At 39.4% G+C, this 27,716-nt stretch overlaps 2 protein-coding genes and 1 long non-coding RNA gene across 4 annotated transcripts in view; 1 reads left to right on the forward strand and 2 right to left on the reverse strand.

Moving 5' to 3' along the window:
• XG (Xg blood group) overlaps positions 1-6,200 on the reverse strand; it is a 19,678-nt gene extending 13,478 nt beyond the window's left edge. Inside the window, exons 1-2 of one of the 2 annotated variants that reach the window (XM_008629326.2) lie at positions 6,121-6,200; positions 5,828-6,034 (exon numbers count right to left, since the gene is read on the reverse strand). In XM_008629326.2, the coding sequence (XP_008627548.2) occupies positions 5,828-5,888 (61 nt within the window). In that variant the 5' untranslated portion in view covers positions 5,889-6,034; positions 6,121-6,200. The remainder of the gene's footprint in view (positions 1-5,827; positions 6,035-6,120) is intronic. The other variant, XM_017728546.1, reaches the window with a different exon arrangement.
• A 97-nt stretch (positions 6,201-6,297) lies between these two features.
• Positions 6,298-9,416, forward strand: LOC108445275. Its single transcript, XR_001860081.1, has 3 exons — positions 6,298-6,628; positions 7,487-7,520; positions 9,144-9,416. It is a non-coding gene; the product is annotated as an uncharacterized LOC108445275 (long non-coding RNA).
• A 1,135-nt stretch (positions 9,417-10,551) lies between these two features.
• CD99 (CD99 molecule) lies at positions 10,552-24,974 on the reverse strand. The gene is made up of 11 exons (XM_017728507.1): positions 24,914-24,974; positions 21,186-21,245; positions 20,793-20,843; positions 20,282-20,314; positions 19,323-19,364; positions 19,140-19,172; positions 17,715-17,798; positions 16,176-16,217; positions 15,531-15,641; positions 14,656-14,712; positions 10,552-12,208 (listed from the first exon to the last, which is right to left on the reverse strand). Exons 1-11 carry the CDS (start codon positions 24,972-24,974, stop codon positions 12,183-12,185), a joined length of 600 nt encoding a protein of 199 aa, XP_017583996.1. The 3' UTR covers positions 10,552-12,182.
• Positions 24,975-27,716: the final 2,742 nt, after the last annotated feature.

Genomic DNA, 27,716 nt, shown 5'->3' on the forward strand with positions numbered 1-27,716 from the left:
ACACCACAAAACAGTCCTTGCAAAGTCATGTCCTCAGGCCCATGTGCATTTGGTGTTCACAAATTTTGAATATTAGTTTTCTGAAATATCTAGTCACAAATGTAGACAGTAGCATCTTTTGTCTATGGTTTAATTTGTTATCTAAATGTTGAATGGATCCCCCACCCTTTAAGCATGTATCTGTTTGATCACAAGGGTCTGAGGTCCCACAGTGTTTGAGTAGGATTTACGAGGAGCAAGGCTGTATTCCGCAGGTGAGTGTTATCAGTTGGTCATGACAACAGCAGTCAGAAGTTTTCTGACAAAAGGCCACCATGACATCACTGTGCAATTTTTAATCTCCATAAGTAGGCTCAGTCCTGGACTAGATCCATATGAACACAGCTTGTGGCCCTTAAAGTGATGCAGATTTAAATAAAGCAGTAATGAATATTGCTAAGTGAGGATCAGGTTGTGTGACAAATGAAATTAACTTCTCAGGCTTTTAATATGCATAATCTAATATCATAAAGGAAGTTAAAATCCATGAGAAAATGTGTTTGTATGTGTTTTACATGTTTCTGGACACACATCTAAAATGCATATATGTGCATGTGTGTTAGATAAATAATTTTGTCATTAAGATGATTAAATTCATTGGTTTTGGGTGCATTGCTAGTAGTGATAGGGATGAGATTACCTGTGTGACAAATAAATTAGAAGTAACTAACTTCTAATTGTGAACAAGATAGAAAGGAAGAATAAGTTGATTTTACAGTATTTAAAGGCATGAATGAGTATGATTTCTTCATTGTAATTAAATAGGAATTGTTTCATGAATACAATGAGCTTAAAACACTATGAAGCTGGCAGAGACCAAGAAAAAAGTCAGTGACTCAAAAATGAGAACAAAAATTTTCTAAAAGGGAATAATATGTTACCAAAATCACTAGCGAGACTCATTTTATGGGGTTTTTTTAGCTGAAATTGTGAGTTATTCTTTGCACAGACCATTTCTGATTTTAATACAATCAAGAAACTTATTTCCTTCATAATGAGAAAATGGGATGTATTTTCCCATGCATGTGATTTGGAACATACCCGTGTACTGGTCCAACTTTATTCCGGAAGCAATTATGTTTGTTTAAAGGAAATTACTCACTTCTGGGAGAACATAAAGGTTTACACCCCAGAGTGGACACTGTGGACAAAATCTCAATGAGCAGGTACTATTTCTTTCATGTAATAGCCTCATGGTCCATATTTGCTGATGAGGTTACTGTAGCTTGTTTTTCCTTCAAGGACCTTTAGTTTCCATAAGCAACGTTTGCCATTACAACCCCTTGACGCTGGGGTGGAAAATGAGTATGCTTTAAAATCTGTAATTAAGATCCAAGGTCCAGTATATAGACCACAATATGTGGACCTGATTATTGACTTCATGCTTTTTGCTAGGCCACTTCTGGTTTTAGTTTAAATGCAAGGGACATGAAAAGGACTGTCTCGCTTATTCATACAAGAACATATTTAAGTAATCAGCAGCAACTAAGATGCACTAATAAAGTAGGAGTGGCAGTACTGCTTTAGCTCTGTGCAACATAGCTTCACCAAACACAAAAGAAAATCTTCTACGATATTTGCCTTGCTGTTCAAAGGTAACTGATGTTCTTTATGATATGATATGCCCTGCAAACCTAAAATAAAACATATAATTTTCTGTATTTTGCTTCAGAGTGAGTTCAGAAGCTGGTGTGTGCTGTAAAATCGCAGGCAGAGCAAAAGAAATGGGATCTTCCATGAAGGAACGCCATACATGTTCCTGTGCATCTCAGAATTTCAGCTTTGTGTCATGAGGCAGCAGAGCTTAGCCCGTGGTGTGGGCTCTTAATCCAAAGCTTCTCTTTGTCACTACAGGTTCATGAAACTGCCAGCCCTTTTCAGCCACTTGGTCTGAGAGTCTCAGGCTTAATGATGGTCACATTACATGAGAACTGTACTCAAACAAGAGACCTATATGAGTATTCCTACTGAAATCCTTAGTGTGGCACAGGCAACAGCTGTGTTGGGCTCTCTGAGTGACCACTCGCTGCCTAAGTACCAGCTGGCTAATCCCCACTTTCTCTGGTGGGTAGCTTGGACACAACAGAGGGAACCAAATATTTAGGTGGTCAGGGAGATGCCAGGCTTTGCTGTTTCTCTTGCTCACAGAGTGTCTTGTAATGTTCCTCGTCCCACTTTCATACCAAGTACACCAGTAAAATGCATGCAAAACACCTCTTGACCTTCACTATGGATAGCCCCTGGTTCCTTCACCACTGCTGTAATAAGACCAGGGATGTAAGGAAGGACTTTAACTTGCCTGCTAATCTTAATGCTTACTCTGGCCTTTCCTATCATTTAATCTGTAGCATTGTTGCCCTTTGAAAATACATTGCTGTGATTTAACTTTTGCATAAATTCTTCAGGAATTAAAAATCTACTGGTAACAGGCAAAGCTTATTCAGTGGAAGTGGGACTGTTATATTTTCATAACCCATCCAAGCCTTTCTTTCAGATAGGCTAGTGTGTTTGCGATATTGTACTACAGGTCATATTTAAGTATTTTTAGTATTTTCCCATAACATTCATAGATGTCAGCCTGTGGAAAGGAAGGAAGACTCTAATCAAAACAAACTGAATCTCTCTCCTCCAACTATGAGGCAAAATGCCACAGAAAGATCTATTTTTATTGATTTCTAATCTTGAAAGAATTCTGACATTTATTTGTTATGTTTTATCCTCAATGGGATGGAAAGGAATTGGCAATTGCTGATGCAAATAAGCTAAAAATACATACTCAGTCAGGTTGGGCACTGCTACCAGGCTTGCAGTGTGGCAGCAATGCTTAAAAAGTGAACCTGAGAAGCTGAGTAACTACAATAGTTGTTTTCTCTTCCCAAGCTCTGATGTTGCAACAGCTCTGCCTTGTTAGTGCTTCAACCAGTTCAGGTATGTCGATTTTTCAAACTGCAATCACACCCTTAGCTGATAGCACTGACATGCCTGTGGATAATTGCAGTTCAGGTCTTGGGAGCGAAACAGTTTTGGCAGCCAGCAGAAGAGAATTTGTTACCTGCTGAATCCATAAATGCTTCAGCACGTCCACAGAGACCTCACACAGAACAACAGTGAGGACTGCAGCTACATGGAGCAGTGTTAGAAAAACAGGACTGTGTTTTTCATCTCTCCTGCTCTTTTAACTCCAGTGAAAACTACATTATTCGTAGAACTAAGCCACATAGGGTCTCAAATCCAAACAAGTCTACAATTTTTTCCCCATAAAGTGCACAGCTAATTAACTGAGACTACAATTGATTTTAAGTCAAAACTTTGTAAGCCTTAGCTGAACAGAGATGTGTTGTTTACTGAATAGCAATAAATGCTGCTCCCTTTACCTATGTAGCATTCAATATCTGGTGAAGCAAATGTAAACCATCTCAGACATCATCAGTCTTTGCACTGTCTTTGTCACCGGCTAAACATGTGATCTATCAGTCAGCATTAAAGACCATGGTTATATAGATTATATCTATACTGGGAACCTGAGGAGCATTCTGAGCAGTCAGGCCTGAGTGAGAGTCTCAGTTGCTTTCCAGGTCCATAGACAGGAGAGCCCCCAGGTTGCATAGCTTCCCCATTGCAGGTGTGCACACAGGTTTGTGACCCAAATGTGACCAGTGTTTCAAACAGATGCATGATCTCTGTTAACAGGGAGCAACGTGACTTGTGTCTGAGCACACCTTAAATGGGCAGTGTAGACACAGCCAAACCTGAATTACCAGAGATCAGCCAAGCTGCAGGAACTGATGAGGGATGTTACCATGAAATTCAGTGGAAGAAGTTTCTGTAAAGTTTATTTCATTCAGATTGGGCTAAAAGCCTCTCAAGACAATTCGTTGTTGAAGCTCAAATATATAGGAGCCTTCATGTAACCTATCTAAGTCTGGAAATTACAAAAGCTAAAGAGTGTAGCTAAAAATGGAATACTGCAGTGAGCACATATGTTTCTGACCTGTATCAGATTTCACTTTCCTTGTGCAATACAGTTCTTGGTTCTGCTATGCTTCTGTTGAGATGTGTCCGTCAAGGTAGTCTAGCCAACTAACTCAAGATAGTTGGACACAAAGGAAATGCTGGATGAGGAGGAATGATGTCATCTGGTCTGGCTGTGGTGGCCCAGTAGTTTATAGATACTATGACAGAGGATTACAATTTAGAAAATAATTAAGCTGCCTATAAAAGGGTGAATCATGCCCTATCGTTCCTCTCACAAGAATTTAGACCAGCTTTTCACCAGCATGGTCAAGCCTTTCTTGTATCATGTCTTGATTGGGACTGCAAAGATGTTCTTGTGAATATCCCCTGAAACACGGGGAATACTTTGATGATAAAATTCAGCGTCTGTTGCAATAGAGTTAAATAATTAATTTTGCTTGTCAAAGTGGATTAAATAGTTTCCAGAGTCATGAGACTGTGCCCAAAGCCCACAGGAACTTTCTGCAATGACTTCTTCCCCAAAGCAGAGCCTGAACTGGCTGTAAATTAGCACATGTATAAATGAAGAATGATTAGGCTGACTATCCTTGTAATTAAAATAGTAGAGTATATGCAAATTGGCTTGCTCAGCCTCAGATTGTCTGAACTGAGCTATTCAACATAAGACAGTTACAGAACAAGAAAGTTTGCATGCCAGAGGTCAGACTGCATGAATCATCACTGCTCACAACAGAATGTGCAGGCCAGCACAGTCCTACTGCTCTGCTCTTTCTATGCCATGCTAATTGCTGAAGACCTCTAAATAATTCCTCATTTGTTAAAATCAAACCATTGAACTAAGTTAAGACAAGGTTTTTTTCACTGACCATCACTGCAAGATCTCCTAGGGACCTCGTTTAAATACAGGGTGGTGGGAGGATCAGCAGCAGCTGCTATTTTGGAGCTATTGGTTAATGACTGATTTCTTCCTGCAGCCAACACTGCACTAAAAGTTTCTGCAGTATTGCTAATACACAAAAAAGAAAAGGTTACAAGTACACCACATGGCTGATGCACACAAAGATAATTCTATTTGGTTTGACATCAAGAAAAGTTTGAAAGAATATTTTGCTGAAAGAAATTATGTTTGAATATAGTAAAATGACTCAGTACAAAAATGCTACATTTTCCCTATTGCTATTTATTCATCAAAAAATATATACAAAATGTATTCAATTCTTAATTAGTCCTAAATACATTGACTAAGGTTAATAAACTATTAGTTTATAATTATTAAAGCATATGCACCAATATAAAAGCATGATCTTTAAACTGAATCAGAATTTGTATTTACAATAAAACTCATAGGTTTCAAAGTATCAATAACCAAGAAAAGCTTTAAAACATGAAGTCAGTATTTGATTAAGGATGTCTTTAGAAACTGTAAGCTCCCCTGGAAACTCTCATCTTACAGCTTCCATTTAAAAAAGTTTATACTCAAGCCTAAGCTTGTGAATCATTTTAGGGAAGCAACACTAGCGAGAAAATAAGAAATTATAATAAACAAACTTCAACTAGCATAGCTCTTATTAGCAATCATCCAAGAGATATGTATCTCTTTAGAAACTCGTGAAATACATATAGACACTTTTGAATGCTACTCATGAAACAGTAGCAACAACAAAAAAAAAATGCTAGCAAGCATTTCCAAATAAACAAGCATCCCTTTTAGGGGCTGGGGGTTTAGGTTGTTTGGGGGATTTTTGTCTTTTTTTTTTTTTTTTCATTTTTAATAATCTAGCCCTTTAAATAAGCCTAGGTAAAGCTCACTTACCTCTTACATGGACTAGAAGGAAGCCAAGGCACAAAAGAAAAATATTTCTGAATTTCTTCATGCTCTTCTATGCAGTGCCTTGATTGCTCTGGTTGGTTTTTTCCAAGCAATGATGGTAGATGTTGCAACTGCAGTGCCAAGGTTTGAGGGAAACACTTGTAATCAGCAGCTCTGTCCAAAGAGGTTTCTCACCACCACACACAAGCTCTGCAAGAGAGAGAAAAACCTTTTTGTGTACCAGACAGGTAACAAAAGCAAGCAACCCTGCTAGAGCCAAGCTGTGAGCAGCATACAAGGTGCCACCTGTGCTCAAAGAAACTTATTTATTGCCCAGGCAGGAAGCATGGAGCTGGGGAAGCAGCGGCAGCACCCAATGAGGAGGGTGCCAGAACACTCTGGATCCACCTCCTTTCCAGAGGGGAAAGCAAACCTGTTTGACATCCTCACCTTCAAAGCAGGGTGTGGTGCTGTGGGAGCTCAAGTAGCTTGTAAGGGGAGACTGTCCTTCTCTGAAAGTTGCTTGAAAGAATCACTCAGACATACTCTGTCCTCAAAGCATCACTTCCCTGCTTGTTTCTTGGCTCAGCAATAAAAGCTGATAAAGGCAGTCCTTTCAGTTTTAACCTTCATCCAATTCATTAATTTGGTGGCTCGAGTAAGGGGTTAAGAATCTGCTTTGCAGCAACTTGGATTGGGCTACAGAGGGATGACAAAAAAATCTAGTTCTATAAACTTAAAATGTGATGTTGGACTACTGAACTGAAGCATGCTCAGCTCCCCAGTGGATGCTTATCTTCACAGGTAAACATTGCCTATCATTACTGTTTCTATTGATCTAGTTTGTTTTTTTTAAATATAAATATTCATGCATATCCTGCCTGGAGATATGTCAGATGGTGTTGAGTGTGATGATACAAAGCTTTGGAAAATGAACAAAAGTCATGTATCTATCTGTACATGGACATACTTTTAAATTACTGATGTTATTTTAATCCAGTTTTGTCATAGCATCTCTCTAGCAAACACATGTGCCAACATGCTTGTCCTTTGAACTGGATTGCAGCCATCACCCTGGTGCCCTGCACCAGCAGGGTGACTGGTGTGCATCCTCCCTTGTGCTGGGGGGTAAGCTACAGGGGATTTTGTCAGGGCTGTTCTGTCTAGGGCAGCAAATAGCTCAGGACTCTGCTCCCATGGGCGGCCAATCTGAACACTCGTGCTGTTGCTGGGTGATTCAGTCTGGTGTGGGGCACAGGCTGCCCCCAGCTGCATTTCTGTTGAGTTACCCGGAACATAGAACTGAACTCATGCTTTTATGCTAACTACAAAAAACAGACGCAGCAACATAAGATGGACTGATAGAACTTGGTGATACTGGATCCTCAAGAAGCTTGATGTTCTAGTAGGTCAACTCCCTCCCTCTCCCCTGCCCAAATTTGAAACAGCAGAATGGTTTATAAAGGTCTGGCTTATAGCTACTAATAGAAGCTCTAAAGTTCAATTTGGGTATCATCATTCTCCACGTCAGGGCCAATTGCTCAGTCTCAGAAGAATTAAGGACATTTAGACTGAAAAGGTGACTTTTCCAGCCAGTTAAAACAAGAACTATACCATGAAAGGAGCAATCCCATAAATCCACTGTTTATTTTTTTTTTCCAGAATACCAAAAGCACGCCCACATGCTGATCTTCATGTAAGTGATGAATTTGCCTGAAGGGAATGGGAATGTTGGCAAGGTTAGGTACCAGTCCCAGGAAAGTCCAAACAGCTCGCATATGTTCAGTAGCTTTAGTTTAAAACAGTTGTTCCTGCAAGTGAAGTCTTCCCAAAATGCACAGTCTCACTGCTGATACAACTTCATTGTGGTATTGAACATTCTCAGAGGGAGTTTGAAGATGATGCACTTCTTGTTCAATTCTTCTGAAGCCAACTATTGCCCCATCTAGCTAAATAAAAACAATATGAACGTGGGTGGCACTGGAAGGAGTGGATCTAGCGTAGGAGTCAGGATGTCTTGAATGCTTATCCCACTCCTGTTCTTGGGGGCATTGCAGGAACTTTTTGATCTCAGTGCTGTCAAAAATATGCAACAGCTTGCCCAAGATAGCAAGTAAAAAATATTGTATATTAAAAAGAAATATATGGGCTAACACCTTACCATAAATTGCAGTTTTAGCACTTGAAAAATCATTGACCCATTGTTTTCTGTGTAAAGGAAAACAAAGATCTGCCTACTATTCACCTGACAAGGTGGATGAATAGCCTATATTTTTTTACTTGTCTTTCAAGGAAAACCCCAATATTTTGGAAATGCAAATGGAGGTAGAAAAGGAGCCAGTATGTATGTCTGTTCTCTACACCACATACTTTTAGCCCATCAGGCCTCTTTTAGATGAGACAAGCTAAAAGGGAAAAAGAGTTCAGTCACAACTCATCACAGCGGCAGTCCCATCTTCCTGTGGGCAGAGGTTAGACACTGTCCTCTTTGGCATGGGTAACCTGCTGTATGTGTCTACTGGAGATGAAAGAACTGAATTACACACTAGAACTACTTGGGAATGCCACTTATATCCTACACTACTCATCTTTTGTCATAAAAACAGCAGTATTTTAATTAAAATATTGAACCATTCAGTAATACAAACCATTAATTTAAATGTAAGCCAAACACACAAGTGAATTGGTGATACAATTTCTTGACAACAGAAGAATACAATTACTATGTACTAGCTACAGATTCAATGATTTTTCACAAGCAGATGGAGGAACCTGTATTTTATTCTTGTGGTTCTTAAAGTACTCCTAATGCAGGGATTTGGGAAAACTGTGGGTTTGCTCCATTTAAGTTCTTTTCCCATTCCTAGTAATCTCTTCACTTCATTTTATATCTGTGTAACAGAAAAGAGCAAAAATTAAGTAATATTTTCAACTTGTGAAAAGGTTAGGGCTTACTTCATAATCTTCTCAAGTGAAAAACACATATAGAACAGTGTGTTTGAGGTGGTCTCCAAAAGGAGTAAGTGAAAAAAACCCAAAACAGAGAAAAGCAGCATGGGAAGTGTAATTCAGTCCAAGATGCATTGAAAACTAAGTTGACTAAAATGTTTTTCTTAGCATTCAAAATTTTGCAGAGATACTGAAATATGCACAAATAAGAGCTACAGCAAAAAGCTGCCAAATGTTATGCTTAAGAATTCCTTGTTTTCATTTGCACAGCCCAATGAATTCATTTGGATAAATCTGGGTAAGTATTTGAAATGAACATTGCCTTTGAAAACCATCAAAACATTTTTCAAGCAGTCTTTTCCACCAACAGGATGAACTAAACTGGCGCTGCAGCTACCTTGAAAAGATAAAGTGACATATTATTCTACAAGATCCTGCTTTGATTATTTTTCCTCCTATAATTGATGGCAACTCCTCCTCATCCTCAAAGGAGGTAGACTGAAATAAGAAACAGAAGTGAAGAGGATGTGTTACAGGAACAGGACAGCACTCTTTGTTGCCATCGATGTTAACTCAGTTTAATGGTAAAGGTACCTCACTGGGGTGAACTTGCAGTTTGGACCTAAAAAGGACAGTATTTTTTCATTCCACTGCACAGTGTCATTGAAACATGTACAGAAACCAAATCTGAAAGTCAATGGCAGCTCAAAAGGCCACGATGAGCAGCAGCTGATCTGTGGGAGATGACTGCAGAACTACTTCAGTAGAGTGATGAATAATTGTTAACTGATAATGTTTCCTGTCCCAATGAATGGGAGAAACAATGAATTAGGGTATTTAGTTCTGTAAGGAAATGCCGGTTGTGCAAGGAAGAAACAAGATCAACGTTTCCATGGCAAGTAGCAACATAGTAAATATCACCCGAATAACTAAAAGTGAACTGCTACATTTTATCCACTGGTAAGTAACACAAACCCATAAATTGGCACCTTCTCACAACAAGAGAAGAGACTGAAATTTCAACCCTTCTGTTTAACCTTTCATATCCAGGCAGCAGCAGCCAGTCTTTCTTCCATCTTCCACAACTCCAGACTGTGGAGTCGTAACTGCACAAATCAGTAAATAGGAAAAATCAGTAAATTTGTTACTATTTAGGCACCTGGCTACCCCTGCCTTGCCCTCTCATTCAGTTATGGTCCTCTCACATCAGAAGGTGAGACAGCACATGGCCCTGCAAAGCATCTACTGCTAAAGGATCTGATGATAACTGGATGAAGAACATTGAACACCGTTAAGTTTGCCCATACGAAGACTTCTAAGTGCGTATTTTCAGTAAATTCTGGGTTACCAAATCTTCAAAAGCCATGCCTGTCCTTCACACAGACAGATGCCCTCTCTGCATTTCACACCAGTGAGCATCTCCTGAAAGCAGCTCAAAGCTTTGTCGATTCTGGTCAACTTCTATCTAAAATGATTAAAATGTCTGTATGAAATAAACCTGAGCTGCTGATGGAGCAGCAAGACAAACTATTTAAAGGATCCTTCCCTAGATGTGTGAGCACCAAGTTTTTTATTTTCAGAACTACTACAAAGAAGAACACATAAACCTTTTTTTGTTTTATTAATTTATTTTTAGAAAAAATTGCAATGTTGATAGGAGGTTTTAATAATTTTTAGGCTCACAAAAGCTGAAAAAGGATTCAAGAGTCTTGGTTAGCGAAAAGCAAGTTTGAGCTCCTCCTGCCACCCTATCCCTAACAAACACTGACTGACTTCTGTTTTCTCTATGCTTGGCGTTCATGTATCTGGTTATATAGACATCAGTTTTGCACTCTCAAACACACTTAATGATTTTAGCACTTGTATACTAAAAGCAGATGTGGGGCAAAAAGAGACAAATTAATTCCAAAATAAAATACTAAAATTTGTGTAAGGCTTTGTTGCAAGCTAAGAAACATGTACAAGAAATTCTTAAATGAATTATCCTTGGCATACATTCATATTTGAATGTACAGATATATTTACAGGTTTAATATCCAAATTCATTAATGAGTTCTAAGATGTTCCATGAAATGTCATCTTCCTGTAAAACTCTGTCAGGTGGCTGAAGCCCATTAATAAGACACATATGGTAGAATTGCATGAAAATTTAAAACAATTAGAATGAAAGCCAACAAAACTGGTCAGACAATTCCTTCCAGACAGAACTAATTATTATTCCAGATTTAGTCCTTTAGCTGTTATGAACTGTAGTTTTCCACATTTCCACAGATCCTTGAAACCTTCCTGTCGCTTTCAAGAACCACAGCACAGGTCACAAGTGCTTTCAGAGGAACAGGTTGCAACCACAGGTCATCATCCTAGGGGAATCCTTCACAAGTCCAAAAGCACTTCTCACGTTTGCTATTTCTAGTGTTCAGTGGATGTCTGTGGAGTGAGGTTGGCTTGTTCTGGTCAGTCTTGCTGTTGGTACTTTGGAACCGTAGTACTGTTTCTGTCCCTTACACATGTATGATAAGCCTTCTGAATTCAGCACTATTTTCTCTTAAGCTTTTGGCTATGGAAGTCTGAAGATGTTAATCCCCACTCCCAAGTACTTCATCCACAACTGTTTAGACAATGCCAAACATCAATGTTGCCAGAAATACAAAGTCCAATTATGGTTCTGATCTGCAAAACAGGCTTTTCCACAACTGACCAGCTCAGTACTTGCTAAGCAGGAAGAGCCAGAAAGGTTGACAGCTCTGTGTGCATTAACTTTGGGTTTTCTCAATCTGTACCAGACAGATGCAACGAAAAAAATCTAAAAACAAAACAGAATTTTTGTCTCCTGAATGCTCACGCACAAGTATCTCTTCCCTGGCAGCTGGCCAGGCAGCTACACAGATTGGATCAGCAGCACCCACACCCAGATCCACCATCCATACACAGCGAGCCATTTGCTCTCAGGTGCCCACAAAATACACCAAGTTGGTTGGTTGGTCCACTCACTGAGTACAGCTTATTTGAAAAAAATGCTTTTACTGCCTGAGAGCAGTAACATAACAAAAAACCATAATTGTATATTGTTTTTGGAAAGGTAAGGAAAAGTTAAACACACTGCATGCACTTGAGACACACCCGTTTGTCAGAGGAGTCAAGGAAAGAATGTGAAGGCACAACATACTTCTACACTCTTGTCATTAAGGCCATGTATTGGTGTGCAACAATGCTTCACAGGGCTAACCATACAGAAGTACTCAGCTCTAAGTCACAGTCCCAGAGGTGTTTCAAACAAGAACTGTTTTCTCATGAAACTTCAGACTCTGCTGTTTATGTTATGCTTTTTCTGTTTCCTTTTTTTTATTTTTCAGGCAGAATGCAGGTTGTTTATCCAGTTCCAAAGATATGTTCTTCATCGCTCTTTAATTTAGTTCTCCAGAAGTGTGCGCTGAACTGAAAAGTGAAAAACAATTCAAGATTAGTGCACTAAGCTAGCATACAATCTAAGTTCTGCATTACTGTGTAATAGTTTATGCAGTCAACAAACTTTCAGTAGATGTTTGACATTGTGTGATAAATTCAGGTAAGCAGAGGCTTGATTCTGTGGAGCCAATAGGCTGCCTAGCGAGGGATATTACATCCCAGATTTCTCACTCAAATAACCACATCCTACTATATCAGGGAAGCTATCTACAGTTGCAGTGTAACCCAGCACTGAGCTCAGGCTTGCAATTCTTGCAGATGCAAACAGGCTGCATAACTCATACAAAAAATAAGTTACTGAAAGGAAGTTCCTAGGTTAACTACATTTTCAGGAAGTCAAAGACAGGTCTACACAAAATTTTAAAAACACACACCTATTATGCCATGCCATTTGACCTGCAAGACTGCTTCTAACTGGAAGCCATGCAGGTACATCTCTAACCAGAAGCAAAACTAACATCTGCTGACTCCCAGAATTTATATCAGGAGCAGCACCATGCTGACCATGGCTGTCCAGTCTCTTAGCTCAACACATGGTCATGCTTGGCTGCAAAATATAATAGAGGTATGAAATTTGGGACATAGTATGACATCAGTATGTAGGTAGAACCATGTATGATAACATCCCAAGTGTGACTTTATTGGTTAAAATAAAGTATGCATCACCTGATGCATTTCACATTTGAGTTCTGAGAATTTTAGCATAACCCAACTACAGCTCATATTTTAACTGCCTTTGGTAGAGGTCTTTGAATGGTACTACTTGCTTCACTAATGCATAGCTGAATTGAGGATACCTGAGTCTCTTCAGTCCTTACAGCCAGTCACAAGAAAATGTTTTGTACTTGAGAGTTTTATATATTTAACAGCTTAAAGTGTTTATAAAGAAGATATTGAACCAGATGGAAGCTTATAGAAAACTGATGCAATACCTGAGAGAAATAAGGTATAATTATTTTTTTAATTATATAAAAGAACCCCAGAAACAGTTCTGCAGGTTTTAGATTAAACTCACAGAAGAACATACTACAAATATACACTTCTTTGAGATTTTAATAATCAGTATTTCAAAATCATCCAATGAACTTCAGCACTGGTTATAGGTTATAGTGCTTCTTCCCTTGTTGATCAGTTACACGGGCTAGAAGGCCAAGTTTTCACCTACACCATTTCCTCCAGTTCTATCCACAGATTCCTGGAGCTAATTGCCTGTTCCATCAGCCAAGTCCCCTACACAACCATACACGGAAGGGTGAGGTTGTCAGTGTTTGTTGCTTTAAAAGAGATCCTTCCACAGCTCTCACCTTTGTAGAAAGATTAATTATGTGATGGTTCTTTCATACAAGAATCATTCTCTGTTCACAACAGAGAATGCTTTAATTACAATATGCTAGTGAGTTCAGTCCTCCTTGCCTCAAGTGTAGTTTCATCTCTGTCCAAATATCATAAATTTTTTAATATGCATTCTTGCAGTGTTCTGTATCAGTTTATAATTAGAAAACTTTTCAGATTCCAATCAGAAATAGTACACTAATAAACGTCCAACTGCAGTTATCTATCACACTGAAGGAGCAGGCTTGTGTTTTCACAATTGCCTCTGATAACATTTTTGCAGAGAAAATTCAATTATTCACTTTCTCTAAGCTCCTACATTTCAACGACTTCTCAAGGCAATAAACCAATCTGTTCAATAAAAAACTAGAGAAGAGTGGCCATATTGTCAGAACTTAATGCTTGATTCAGTTCTAAGTTTGTTGTCATGGTAAAATCATAGAATTACAGAATTGTTCATGTAGGAAAAGACCTTTTAGATTAGTCATTTCAACTCTTACCCTAGGACTGCCAAGCCCACCACTAAACCATGTCCCTATGTGCCACATCTATACATCTTTTAAATACCTCCAGGGATGACAACTCCTCCGCTTTCCTGAGCACCTATTCCAATGCTTGACAACCCTCTTAAAGAAGAAATTTTTCCAAATATCCAATCTAAACCTCCTCTGGCACAGTTGAGGCCACTTCCTCTTGTCCTATCACTTGTTAGCTGGGAGAAGTGACTGACACACACCTGGCTGCAACCTCCTTACAGGTGGTTGTAGAGAGTGAAAAGATGACCCTTGAGCCTCCTTTTCTCCAGGCTAAACATCTCCAACTCCCCCAGCCGCTCCTCACAACACTTGTGCTCCAGATCCTTCCCCAGCTCCATTACCCTTCTCTGGACATGCTGCAGCACCTCAGTGTCTTTGATGAAGTGAGGGGCCCAGAAATGGACACAGCACTCGAGATGTGGCTTCACCAGCAACGAGTACAAGGGGACAATCACAGCCTTGGTCCTGCTGGCTACACTATTGTCAATAAAGTGCATTTAATGGGATCCCCACCAAAGAGCTGATCTTTCATCTAGATTCTTGTCTTACCAGGTGGCTCAGATTGCGCTCCTCTATGGCTTTCCATATTCACATTCTCTTCATCTGCTGGGAAAAAACCAGAAGTTTAGCATTCAAATTCTCTTATATCTGAGGTTCTTGATAAATAGAGATAATTTGAGAGAAGAAACAGCAGTGAAGAAAATGGGCTACTGATAGTAGTTGAGTTGCCCTTGTTTTTTCTGCACATTAATTTTAACATGCATGGTACAGATGTTACTCTGAAAGGTTTCCAAACTTCCCAGATTACAAAACAGCAGTGCCTGGCTGAATGGCTGCTCTGTCCCTCCACTAAACAGTCAGAAAGACTGAAAGAGACAAAACCAAAGTTTCTGCCCTCCTACCACCCACAGTGCTCCCAAAGTTCTCTGATCCAAATTATATCTTATTTAGGTGGAAAGGAAGCAAGCAATAGGTGACTGCAGAAGAATCATTTGGGGATGAACTTTGGGGTAAATTGTCATTAAACTGGTAAGTAGGCAAGCATCTTGTGAAGACATAAAGGCAAAATTTACAAAATTAGAAATTACAAAGTATTTTTCAGCAAGAAAAGGTCTCTAATCCCCAACCTCCACTTGATTCTCCTTAAAAAGTATATTTTGCAGTCTCTCCTGCTTATTTTTTAGCAAGAAGTACTTTTATGTTAAGAAATGTAAGGCTTCAAGTCCTCCTAGTTTTGAAACTCTAATTTTGGGGCAAGCAATTCTTCAGTCTGAGATGACTAGTAAGAAAGGTTACTCCCTGTGAACATTAATTCACTAGGCTATTACAACTACCTTATGCATAGGATCAATTTATAGTCCACATATAAATACAAACTGCCTCTCTTTAGACAGTAGGAAACAAAACTAATTTGGAATTCTTACCGCTTTGCTTGAAACAGAGTTTCTTCTTCTGGTAAGCAATGAAACTAGATACTGCTCCAATCACAGTAGCAGCCACAGCACTTACAATTCCAGCTATTGCTCCCTGAGAAGCTGAGAAAAACAGAGACATTTGTATACACTTTTCGGAACTGAAAGCCATGTCAAACTTGTATTGTCTCAAAGTAAACCCTGTGAACACTTCCAAAAACCATTAAACTGAAATTACATGAAAATGTAATAATCAACTCTGTGCATAATGAAAAGTTAATCCTCTCATTTATAACCAGTGATTTCTTAGCAATACCCATTGTTAAGGAACTTAAGCATGCCTGTTTTAAGTTCCACTAATTAAAAAAGCTACCCTTTCATAGCCATATCTACTTTGTATGCATGCAATCACTGCACCAGCATCTCTGAGATCTTAACACTTAGGAATCATTTGCAACATAGAAACTTTAAAGGATTATGGAAGCAGAGTCTGAAAGTAAGAATTCCAGATTACACAAAAGCTTTTTAATTGCAACCCTCCCAGTAGTGACACTCCCAGTAGTGACCATTCTAGCAGAAGATTAGCAATACAGAAACCCCAAGAAAACAAGCTTCATACATCCAAACACCATCATTCACACAAATTCATGTATTTACCCTCATTTTCTTGGCCACTTTTTGGAGTTGGGCCCTTTCGTTCTGTAAAAATGAAGGGAGAGTTTACATTTTATATGTATAAAGAATACTCATATATTAATTGACAAACCTTTTGTTATATTAATTATGCAAAATTACAAACCATCTATTATATCCATATGTGCTAAACCAGCACTGAAACTTTCTGTTTTCAAAGCATGACTTAGAGCAGTGCCAACTCCAGCCTTGAGTGCTCAGCACTTCTACAAAATGAGCACAGAACATTTGTGAAATCTGGTTTAATAAGCTTGTGCACCACTGCAGAGCACTCATGTAATTTCAGAGTAACATTCCGCTGTATTTCCATGGAATCAACTATCTTTCCCAAAATCCCAGCCTCATCCACTGCAATTCTTTCCACAAGCAAGCCAGAAGTTCTGTAAATACTAAGTATATTTGTCACTATGCAACCTGTACCACTGAGGCAGGAACCTGTGCAGATGAAACCACCACACAAAGTCTCCACTCATGTTTCTCGCCCCTTCCAATTTTCAAGTACTGCCCCAAAGGAACCTTGGAAGAGGAAAGCTACCCAAAAAAGAAGCATAAGTGTATCTAGGACAACTCTCCAGAGAAGTCAGTAACCATTAGCACGTCTCAAACTCCATTAAGATAGTTAAACTAACTCTGATCTGGAAATAGTAAAATTGCAGTAATGCACACAGGGATGACCAGCCCCATCCTAAGGACAACCAGCACCATCCTAAGGATGATCATTACTGCAGCTTGGTTCCAATGACCATCTTTGTACTGAGCTGCACCATAGCAATTAGAAAATCACCAAACAAAGTTTGGCAAGCTATGAAATAGTTTTATACTGCTCAGAGTAGATACACCCTACATAGAATCATACGGTGGTGAAGGGACCTTAGCGATTTCAAACCCTCTGCCACAGGAAAGGTACACCTTCCACTAAACCAGGTTGCTCAGAGCTCCATCCAAGCTGGCCTTGAACACTTCCAGGGGTGGGGCATCCACAACTTCTCACCTCCTCACCTCTCACCTGCCTCACCACCACCACAATAAAGAAGTGAAGACTAAGGATCACTTGGAAGCGTAAAGATCAGTTCATCCTGTGGGACAAAGGAAATCTTTGAGAACATAGGGTGGACCCTCTTCTGACCCACTCCTAGACTTGCTGACTACAAGAACTAAAAGAAACTGAGAGTATGTCACAGAAGATCAAAAATAGCACTTGGATGACCTTAAAAACTATATTCATGGTGAATTTTAAAATAAATACCACATTCACATTTCAGTTTTAGAAGCCATCTTTCTTAGTGTAACAGTAAAAATCACTGAAAGTTTTTGCTCTAGACCAGTTTTACCCCTTAAATATTTGGGGGTATTTTTGGCAGAGACAGAACACATTACTTTTGAACTTGAAGGTATGCTCTTAAGTTTCAGATACCAAAACCAAAGGTGCTACAAATTAGAGCATGTTTAACCACCCTGTGGGCAAGCCTTTATCAAAGCCATAGAAACAATATGAAGCACAACCTGCTATCTTACCGTTGCCGCCACTGCCATCACTTCCTCCTTTTGGTAAACTGTCGTCCAATAGATCAAAATCACTTAATGTGTCTATAAAAAAATGCAAATAACATTACCATGCTTTAAGTTCAGTGAATAAGACACACCAAGGCATACTGAAACATGGAAATTTTCTCAAGACCATTTGACTGAATTTGTGGTGGTTTTAGGCTCAGCACCAGAGTCGCAACATTTAACCTTTTAAAAGCCCTCACAATGTCAAGTCCCTTCAGCTCAGCACTTCACAGTTTGACAGCAGCACTTCTTTCTCCGGACTTCCTAAACAACTGAGGGAAGTCAGGTCCAAGAGCAGGTAGTACTGCACAAATCCTGTTAAGCAAGCAAGGAGCTCTATAAGCTGCTAAACACTAATAGCCCAAATCTCACTATCCTGAGAAAGCAAAGAAAGAACGTGGACAGAAAATGACCATTTATTTTCAAGGCTGCAGCTGTGAATGATTCTTCAGAGTTGGGTCTTTAAGTCACAAACAGTCCAAATGTAATTCCCTTTATTGCAGGATATTGAAGTAGTGCCTCTCCATTTCCACTAAGCCCTACCTCATGGAGCCTTCCTGTCTCCCTCATGGTACCTTCTCCTCCTTCCCTCTACTGCCAAATGAATATTTAGTTTACGCAAAGCACATGTGTTTCAAGCAGAAAACCTACAAGTATTGCATCAGAGGATATTTTACTTGGGTGCCAAAAGCACTGTACTGAGGCATGCAAGACTCAAATTCAAGTATCTGCTGCAAATCAGGCAGGTAAAAGAACAAGAACTGAGGCTTGCATTTCAGGGCTCTTTACCACCATGCTTGTGAATAATGGCATTATCATGCCTGCATCTGATTCTGTTTTGTGCTGGGTTAGGCAAAGACAGAGAGAACAGGCAGGGAAGGACACGTATTTTAAACCTATCTTTCAAACACAAATAATTGTATTTCTTAACTGGGCCTTTAAATAAAAAAAAGAAGCAGCCCTTTAACTTGGAGCTTTACCTTTAATTTAGGTCCTTTAAGAATAAAGATCATAGGCAGTTCCTACTCACTTTTTAGCATGACTAGAAGGGATTCACTTGGTAAAGAAGAAAGAACTCAGTCCAATAGATGGGTGCTCTACCACAGGCAGCCAAGAACAGCATTGCCCCAAGCACACACACACACTGTCCCATCCTGCCTCTTCCCCACACCATCTTGTTTTTAAGTGAAAGCAACTCAACAGGTCTGTTACAGAATTTCAAGACTGGTGCAAAGCTTATTTTCAAGGCAACTTTTTCTCAGTCTTCAGTGTTTGATGTATGCCACACCTGACATACATAGCAGGCAATTAACAAGGATCAATTATTAGAAGTGTAACTGAGACAGTAAAACCAGGAGTTTGTGATAGAAGCCTTACCAGAGCCTTTAGGGTGATCTCGCTTGGGGTTATCTAATCACAGAAGAGAGATTTAGGAAAAAAAAACAGAAGAAAATGTTAAGATAACAAAACCAGACTATAGTACCGTAATGTTCAAAGGGACTAGGAGAGATTAACAAATACTCTTCTACAGTTCAGAAATTCCTGTTAGATCAGTCTTACCAGTGTCTCTAGGATTTGTAGGAGGAGGTGGCTTGGGATCATCTATAGACAAATAAGAGTTAGAATAAATTGAGCAAAATTACTAGTGTGAAGAAACCAAAAGCAGAGCATGCAGTGACCTTGAAAGATGATCTGACCTAAAACATTTTATCAAAACTTCCCCATGTCAATTTCTCTCATTAGTTAATGCTGTATTTCTTTGGTTATTTTAGCTAAACACAGTTTTGATGCAACTAAGAGTATTCCTGCTACACGTTAACCGGCATGTCAGATCCTTGCTAGGATGGAACACACAGAGAAAAACTCATTCAGTGTTATGCAGCATTTTAGCTTGCACATCTGATTTCAAAGGCTAAACTTCTTTGAAATTTTCTACCAGGTACAGATTACTTGGCTATTTTCTCTTTTAAAATTACCAGGTTTAAACCAAATAAAAAGCTTGGTACCTCACTTGAAAAATAGGCAAGATACACAGAATAGAACTAGGCATATGGTCCCCACAATGACACTTCATTTGGCTTGCCACAAAATAGGAAAATAAGAGATCTTAGAAATAATCTCTGTACTGTTTCATCACAGCCTTCACATTTGAATTTCCTTCAAATTATTTCTAACAGATCAAGGTTTCCTTGTGCTACTAAAAACACTTCCTGAAACGGGAGAGATTAGTTTGGATTTAACATTTACTTCCGTAAGTAATAGTTTATGGAATTAGTGCCATCTAGTGAAAACACAGCAATGAAACAAGTAGAAGCTGGCTACAATTATTGAAATTCCTACAGATTTTGTGATCCAGAACCTTAAAATTAAGATTAACAAACATAACTAGACTGCAATTATTTTTATCTACAGTCTGCTACCTTAATCAACTCAGTGCCTTATTATATTTAGGTCATAAAGGATGGATAGACATTGCACTAGGTACATTTGAGCAGTATCCAGGAAAATGTGATACTTACCAGGACCAAGAGCATGGACCAAGTCAAAATCATCTACAAAGAAAGAAGGGAAGTTTCACATATAATGCAAAAACTGAAGTAGTCAGACTACTTTTTACACAAAATGAACCTCACAATGTTTTCTCCACGAATGGAATGACGTGCTCACTCATCAGTGACTCACAGGAAAGCTCCACAGAGTTACCAGGCATTCCCTGCCAAGTGACTTGCTGCTTTTGGAGATATGGGACCTGCCAAGGGCCAGCTCAAGGTGAGCAAGCTCCAAACATGCAAACTGAAAGCCAACAGAAGGGATTCTCGCAGGGTCTTTAAGCTTGTGAAATCACAAAGTACATTTCTGAAAGCAGATTCCAAAATGAAGAAATCCCTTTTGCTGTTAGGGAACTGCTTTATATTACAGAAATATCACAACCCTGTGCACCACTGAATTGAAAAATTCAGGATCTCAAATTAGTAGGCACACTACACTTGATTTTACAGTAAAAGGCATTACAAGCCAATTAGATCTCACCTAAATCTGATGGTGGTGTCTTCTGAGTTGTAAGAGGCTTCTTTGTAGTTCCTGTCAGGTATGGTTAGGGAAATAAAAAAAAAAAATTAAATACTATTTAACACACTGTTCAGAAGCTACATGAAGGACAAAGGACAAATCTAAGTACATGTCTATACAACAAAATGCACAAGATCAAATCTATACAGCAAGACAACTTTGCCTCTAAGTGGAATCTTTAAGTGCTCCAAAGCCAAATTTGAGTTCAATGTGGTCAACATCTTGACAAACACATGGCTGAACTGTTCCACTGAGGTTTGAACAAAACATATGTAGCAAAGTTGTCATGCTTGGTCATGCAGTAATACTTGGAAATAAACAAGTCAAAAGAGCAGCCACAATTTTCCTGCCTACCTTCCAAAAGTGCATCTCCTAAGGAGAAGTCATCTTGGCCTGTAGAAGATAAAAGAAACACTTACTCAAACCCAACATTTAATGAAGTCATAAACATGTCTCTGATCAATCTTGAGGTATGTTTTCTGCTTGCTGAGTCAATCTAGAAGAGTATTTCGAGGCAGACATTCTTCTCTATTTCTCCAGGTAACTATTATGTTTTTTCAGAAAAAAAAAGGAACCACACTAAAAATTGGCTCTATAGAAATGACCTGAAGGGTTGGAACACACATTCCTGCAGTCAATAACGCACTTCATTCTTGCCACTGCTATTGCATGCTTTCTTAGTGCCATCCACAGCATATTCTTTCCCACCCTTCTTTCCACTGAACCACAAAATAAGCTGGGGGACAGCTCCAATGTGTGAGAACATACAAGATTCAAGTGTGAAAAAGAGCCTTGGGGCACAAAGGCCATTATGAAAGTTATGTAATGGATTTAATATCTTGGCATTAAAAATTAATTTTCATGTGTTTATAGGACTTGCCTTTCCCCCTAACTAGGGTTAGCAGTATGAAGGTGGTTAAGATATTAGCACACATGATCTTGGGCAGTCTTCTCCACTTCCTAAAACACAGCTAAATGCAGCTGGCAACACTATGGGGTCTCCGCTCCAGGGAGATTATATTCTATTTTCAGTCCTTAGGAAAAGAACACTGTCTCTTGCTGTATTAAATCAGCTGCTAGAATTACTGCTGCTTACCCAGCCAACTGCAAACACACCAACACAATACATACAGGACACAAAATGGCTTCACAGCACAAATACAGTGGTGTGATCTCAGCAGCAGAGGCTTCTAAGATAGCTAAAACAACTGCTTGGGTTGTTTCTGATTTTTCATCATCCCTACTTTCACTGAAGCATGGAATAAGAAAAAGGTCTGAAAGTAGGTGTCACCTATTCAAGAAAAAGACATCTGAATACACTGCTTCAGCCCCATAGAAGCTGGAAGACTTCTTCTACCTACTGAGTGTCAAGCCAGCCAGAGAAAAAATTATTTCCAGACTGAAACTGCCTTAATTCAGAAGATACCTGCAATAAAGAATTGATGTGTCTGGCTTTTCCTCTAAGAATGTAACTACCCAAGAGGCATCAGAACTGGCTACTGCAAAGCCTGAAGAAAGGAATAAAAAATAAACATCAAAATCAAACCAGAAGCAGAATGCTACTTTCACTTACATGACAGACCAAGTTAAGACAAATCATGAGTCTAATACCAGGAATGATGGATGCTCATAAACCTGGTGACATCTTTTATCATAACTGAGGTCAAAATTGAAATCCCTTTTCCTTCTCAGATAACTGCACTAATAATGCTTTTTTTCCCAGAAAAGAAAGGAGAGTAAGATTTTTTTTTTCCCCTGTAATAGGGAAGCAACTGGAATGGAATAAAAAAAGTGTGCAGTCTGGCCAACTGAGCTGCTACAGCAGAAACTGAAATCTGAAGTCTAAGAAGTGATTCCCATACTGTAACATTTGAACTGAAAACCACCTTGCTCACAGCCAAGTGAAGGAGACAGCCCTGCCTGGTCTGTGACAAGCCCTTTCATGGAAACAGAGGCAATTGATGGCTTTATTGTGGTGCACGAGCAAAGCACATTTAAAATCTCCTGGATAAAATAAGTAGGTATAGGTCTTGAATAGAAAGCAAGAGTGTTGTGAACTTGGTGTTCTTTATTTCAGATGGAGGCCACAAGCTCTTTTAGATACTTAGCTCATGAGAAACTACTTCCAAAAATGCAAAATATTTGCAGGTCATTTATCTGAAATCTACATCAACTTGCAATACAATTTTATAAACCTCCGTAAAATTATCAGGCGCTAAGACACAAATGCCAGTCACTTCTGAAGTTACTCCTTTGGTTAGACTACACCAAGAAACCTCCGTATCAACAGGCAAAAAAAGGTCAAAGCACTCATAAGAAATTTTAAGAGGTATTTGCATAGCTGTTCCTCAAACCTGAATTCTAGTTTGCTTGTTCTCTCAAGTACATACACCTCTCAGGCTACAGTCCTCTGGGACGTATGCCTAAGACAGGACCTGATCAGAATTGGGTAGTCCAAGAGGGCAGGCAGAGGAATCTGTTAAAGATGCACACTAGTCAAAACACCCCACCAGAGTAGCACCCAGAGGAGGGACCATCACAAACTGTTAACACCATCTGTCTCAAAGTCAAAGGTGTTATCACTAAGACAATGAAAGTTACTCTGGTTTGTGTGTATTTCAGGAGCCCTGTTTCTCTTCAGGCAGATGGAAAAACAAGCGCATACACTCAACTTTATGCTTTGGTGCAGCTGAAATTTTACCTGGAGCAGAAAAGAGGCCATATGAAGAGTTTCCCATTGCCAACAAAAAATTTAGTCCAAGAACTCTGAATGGCTTAAGCTGCAGCAGTTTCCCTCAAGAGGAGGAAACCTTTGTAAAAGGGGGTGCTTTCAGTGACATTGCTATTTTAAGGGATTTTGCACATGAGCCTCACAGAGAAATAATTTAGGATGAGATTGCTGACTGCCAACCTCATATAAAAAAATGCTTTGACAGAGGAATAAACAAATTTGAGAGTCGATTAAAAAAAATCATGCTTTATTGACTGGAATTACTATTCTGAAACCAAAATTCTGCTTTCCAAGCATGCAGCAAGATATCAGGCTCCTCATATACATTACTTTTCGAGATAAAGTAGCAAAAAATGTCAAAACTTAGCTTATAGAACTCATTACAATAATCTGCACTCTAAGGTGCTGGAAGCTGGCTTTCCCAGCAAAGAAACGTGTTTCTCCACTGTTCATGACAAACCTTCCTATGTCTTTAAAGAAGTTGCTTTTATAAATGTACTCACTCCACTTTTGGTATGGGTGGGTCCAACTGAAGTAAAAGTTCAGTGACTTAGCCTAAAAGGAGAAAAGCTCAGTAATGATTCAGCTGGTTCCAGGAAATAAGTAATTAGAAAATAAGAGATAAAGCTAAAGAACGAGAATAAAGGACTATCAGGGTCCAAGAAAGAAAAGCCAGCAAGAATATGCTGCACTCTCTACAGATTTAAGGAACACCCAGAGCAACTAAGCTTATGAACATTTTATAAGTCTAAACAAAGATATTTACAAGTAAAGTATGTATTATACTGCATATAAAGCACAATACAGCAGGTATTTCTAGCTCCTAGGGGCATGAGCAGATTCAAGAATGCTTCAGAAGTGTCTACACTATCTTCCTTTCATGTCTGTAGCTCAAATACCTGGATCTCAAGAGACAGATCTCCAGCAGGCTGTCCCTAGTAACCAACATAGTTTGTGTTAGTTGGGGGGGAAAACAGTAGGTAAAACAAAAAGAGCAAACATAGGTTTTGATTAGCTGAAGAATTAGAGGGTATTCAAGAGATCCAAGTAAGCAAGTAAGAGTGCAAAGACCTTTTGCAAAGACCTGCTGCTGCTCTCAGATACTTCTTCTACAGTATTAGATAAGTCACACTTACATTCTGTTGCAGAAGGCAACGGGAGCTTTGGAAAGTTCCTCTATTAGTCATACGCATGGTGACACATCAAGAAGGAGACTGGTGATGAATCACCACAAACATAACTTTCTGACTTGAGAAATAGACTGCTTCAATTTTGTTTTCCTAAAAATGCCAGTGCTCTTCTGCTTCCTTCCCTCCTCTCCCTAGGGCCGTGCACACCACAGGGTGCCCACAGTCTGCATGTTGCAACTGGTCTTCCAGTTGTAGGCCTATGAACCCGGTGACAGTGGTCATCTTGTCTCCATCCCACAGCTGGACATTACCAGCTGCTATTCCATCAGTGGCTGACTTACAATCATAAGAGTATCTCCAGTTGGAAGGGACCCGTAAGAATCACCAAGTCCAACACCCTGCTCCTCACAGGACTAACTATAAATAAACCAGATAATTAAGAGCCTCATTCAGACATTCCTTGAACTGTCAGGCTTGGTTCCATGCCCAGTTCCTTCCTACCTGTTCCAGTGACCAACTATCCTCTCAGGTAAGAACTCTCTCCTAATGTCCAATCTGAATTTCCCCTGAGGCAGCTTCCTTCCATTTCCTTATGTCCTTTTGGAGGTAATCAGGGAGAGGAGAACAGCACGGGCCCCTCTGCTGCCCGCCTTGGAGAAGCTGTTGTGTGGTCATTCCTCAGCCTTCTCTTCTCCAGGCTGAGCAAACCAAGTGACCTCAGACACTCCTAGTATGTTTTGCCCTTGAGGCCTTTCACCATCTTGGTCACTCTCTTCTGGACACACTCTAGTAGTTTTAACCTGTTTATTGCATTAAGGCACCTAAAACTGCACACAAGGACTTGAGCAGAATAAAGTGGGACAACCACGTCCCTCGAGCAGCCACCACTGCTGTTCTTGATGCACCCCAGGGCACAAGTGGCCCTTTTGGCTGCCAGACTGACTCATGTTCAACTTGCCATCAACCCAAACCCCCAGATCTCTTTCTGCAGGTTGCTTTCCAGCTTCCCGTCCTCCAGTTTGTACAGAGAACCAGGGTTATCCAATCCCAGACATGGAACCTGGCACTTGCTCTTGTTAAATTTCATATGGTCTGTGACTGCCCAACTTCTGTCTGCTCTGCTCCTTAGACCCTTCTTTTCATGACATATGCAAAAATCTTGAGCTCAAAGAGGCCTTTCATCTCTGTAGAGTATACATGAGGTCTGGCAGCCCTCTTGCAGGACAAGGACCTTGGTAGCCACAAAGGCATAAACTCAGGCAAAAAGCAAATTCTCCAACTTCCAGAACAAAAACTGGCTAACTGGATTTTATACTCCCATAGCTTGTGGTCTTTCTTCTCAGGGGACTGAAAACACAAGGAATAGAAATATGCAACACCTAACCATAACAGAACCTGTAGAAAATACAAAAAGGCCAACACATTGGAACTTGTTCAAGAAACACTTCAAATAAGAACAGAATAGACATCACACCCCTTCCAATTGTTTTTTAAGCTTACCAGCACTTGATTTCAATACAGGTTTTGCCCCATTGGCATTAGTTACCTACAGTAGAAGACTTTTACTGCTCAGCTCACATTCTGACAATTATTTGCTTCAATGTCCTATGCAGGCAAAACCAAGAGGGGTAAAAAATCTGGGAGAGGGTGAATTGGTTCTCCGTATCTTACTATAAGGACTGTACCTCTAAGGCTTTAAACGGAGAACCTGGAACATGAAAAGCACACAGAGGTAGGCAGCTAGTGGAAGTACTTAAAACTGTACTCCTTCCTCTCAGCCAGTGCACAGGTTTGCAGGCAAGATATCTGCGCCAGGCAATGCTGTTGAGATGTTTACTCCCACTGCTAAGCAGCAGTTTATAATTAGCCCTGCCCAAAGTCTCATGAAATTAAATCCCACTGTTTGTTTCAAACTCTGTACCCACATATCAATGCTGCTTTTCAGGTTTGGTTTCTCTGCAGAGCAGGGGAAAACAAAAAACTTTGCATAAAAATCTGTCTAGCAAATGAAGCCCCTTCCTACCTAAAATAAATGTGCCCCAAACTTGGATAACAGCTGTAAATCAGCCAAAAAAAGCAAAGATCACTTTTTACATCTGGGGGAGTGTCTGCTTTCCGCACATCTGGAACATTCACTAATGTAACCAATGGGATTAAAGTCAGCTAGATCTCTGCTGTAATCAATAAAAGGATTTATTTCTTCTTCAAAGAAATGCGTAAGACTAACCTAATAATGATCATATTTATTTTTTGTACAGTGATCCAAAAGCTGCTTCGCTGAAAAGTTACTTTATTTGCACCCATCTTGAAAACACAATACGTAAAAAGTTAGGCAATTACGTGGCCTAATATTTTCCTGATCTGCCTGCTAGCAAAGGGTTTTAGACTTGTTTGTGATTTATTTTAATATTCAAATTACTGTTTCTTCTGTCCAAAAATGGAAATTTCATATTTTTAAAAAGCCTACAAGGCCGTATTCTGATTCAAAATTATTTACTTAAATAACTAGCAATTTCAGAGTTTTTAAACAAAACAGGGTAAAATAAGACATTCGGAGAAGAAAAAAACCTCACATTTTGAAGCACAGTTTGGGGAATTTTGCTTGCTTAAAAATTTCCTGTGGACTGGGTAACTTTTGTTGCCACTTTAAGCTATAGAAAGTAGGAAAATACAATGGAGCTCCCAGAGATCTTATGCACTACAAGCAGAGTTTTCTGGGGCAGGATTTGACATAGGAATAAGAGGACAGAATAAATAGCTCTAAATCAGCAGAAAGCACACAGAAGAACTGAGTCACTTGCAAAGCTAGAGAATTAACATGATGGCAACAGTCCTGCCAAATGCTGAGCTGCTTATGAGAAGGGGTAAAAGAGAGCTGTGCAAAACTAACAACTCCTGTGAATCCCTTCAATCAAATATCAAGAATAAAAGCAAATACTTGACATGTTAATCACAACCAAACCAGGGATGAGTTGTCTACTGCAGTCTGATTTCTTACAGTTTTTAACTCTTCATGCCCATAAT

The sequence above is a fragment of the Corvus brachyrhynchos genome, unplaced genomic scaffold (genome assembly GCF_000691975.1).
Source record: "Corvus brachyrhynchos isolate BGI_N302 unplaced genomic scaffold, ASM69197v1 scaffold92, whole genome shotgun sequence".
NCBI classification, from domain to species: Eukaryota; Metazoa; Chordata; class Aves; order Passeriformes; family Corvidae; genus Corvus; species Corvus brachyrhynchos.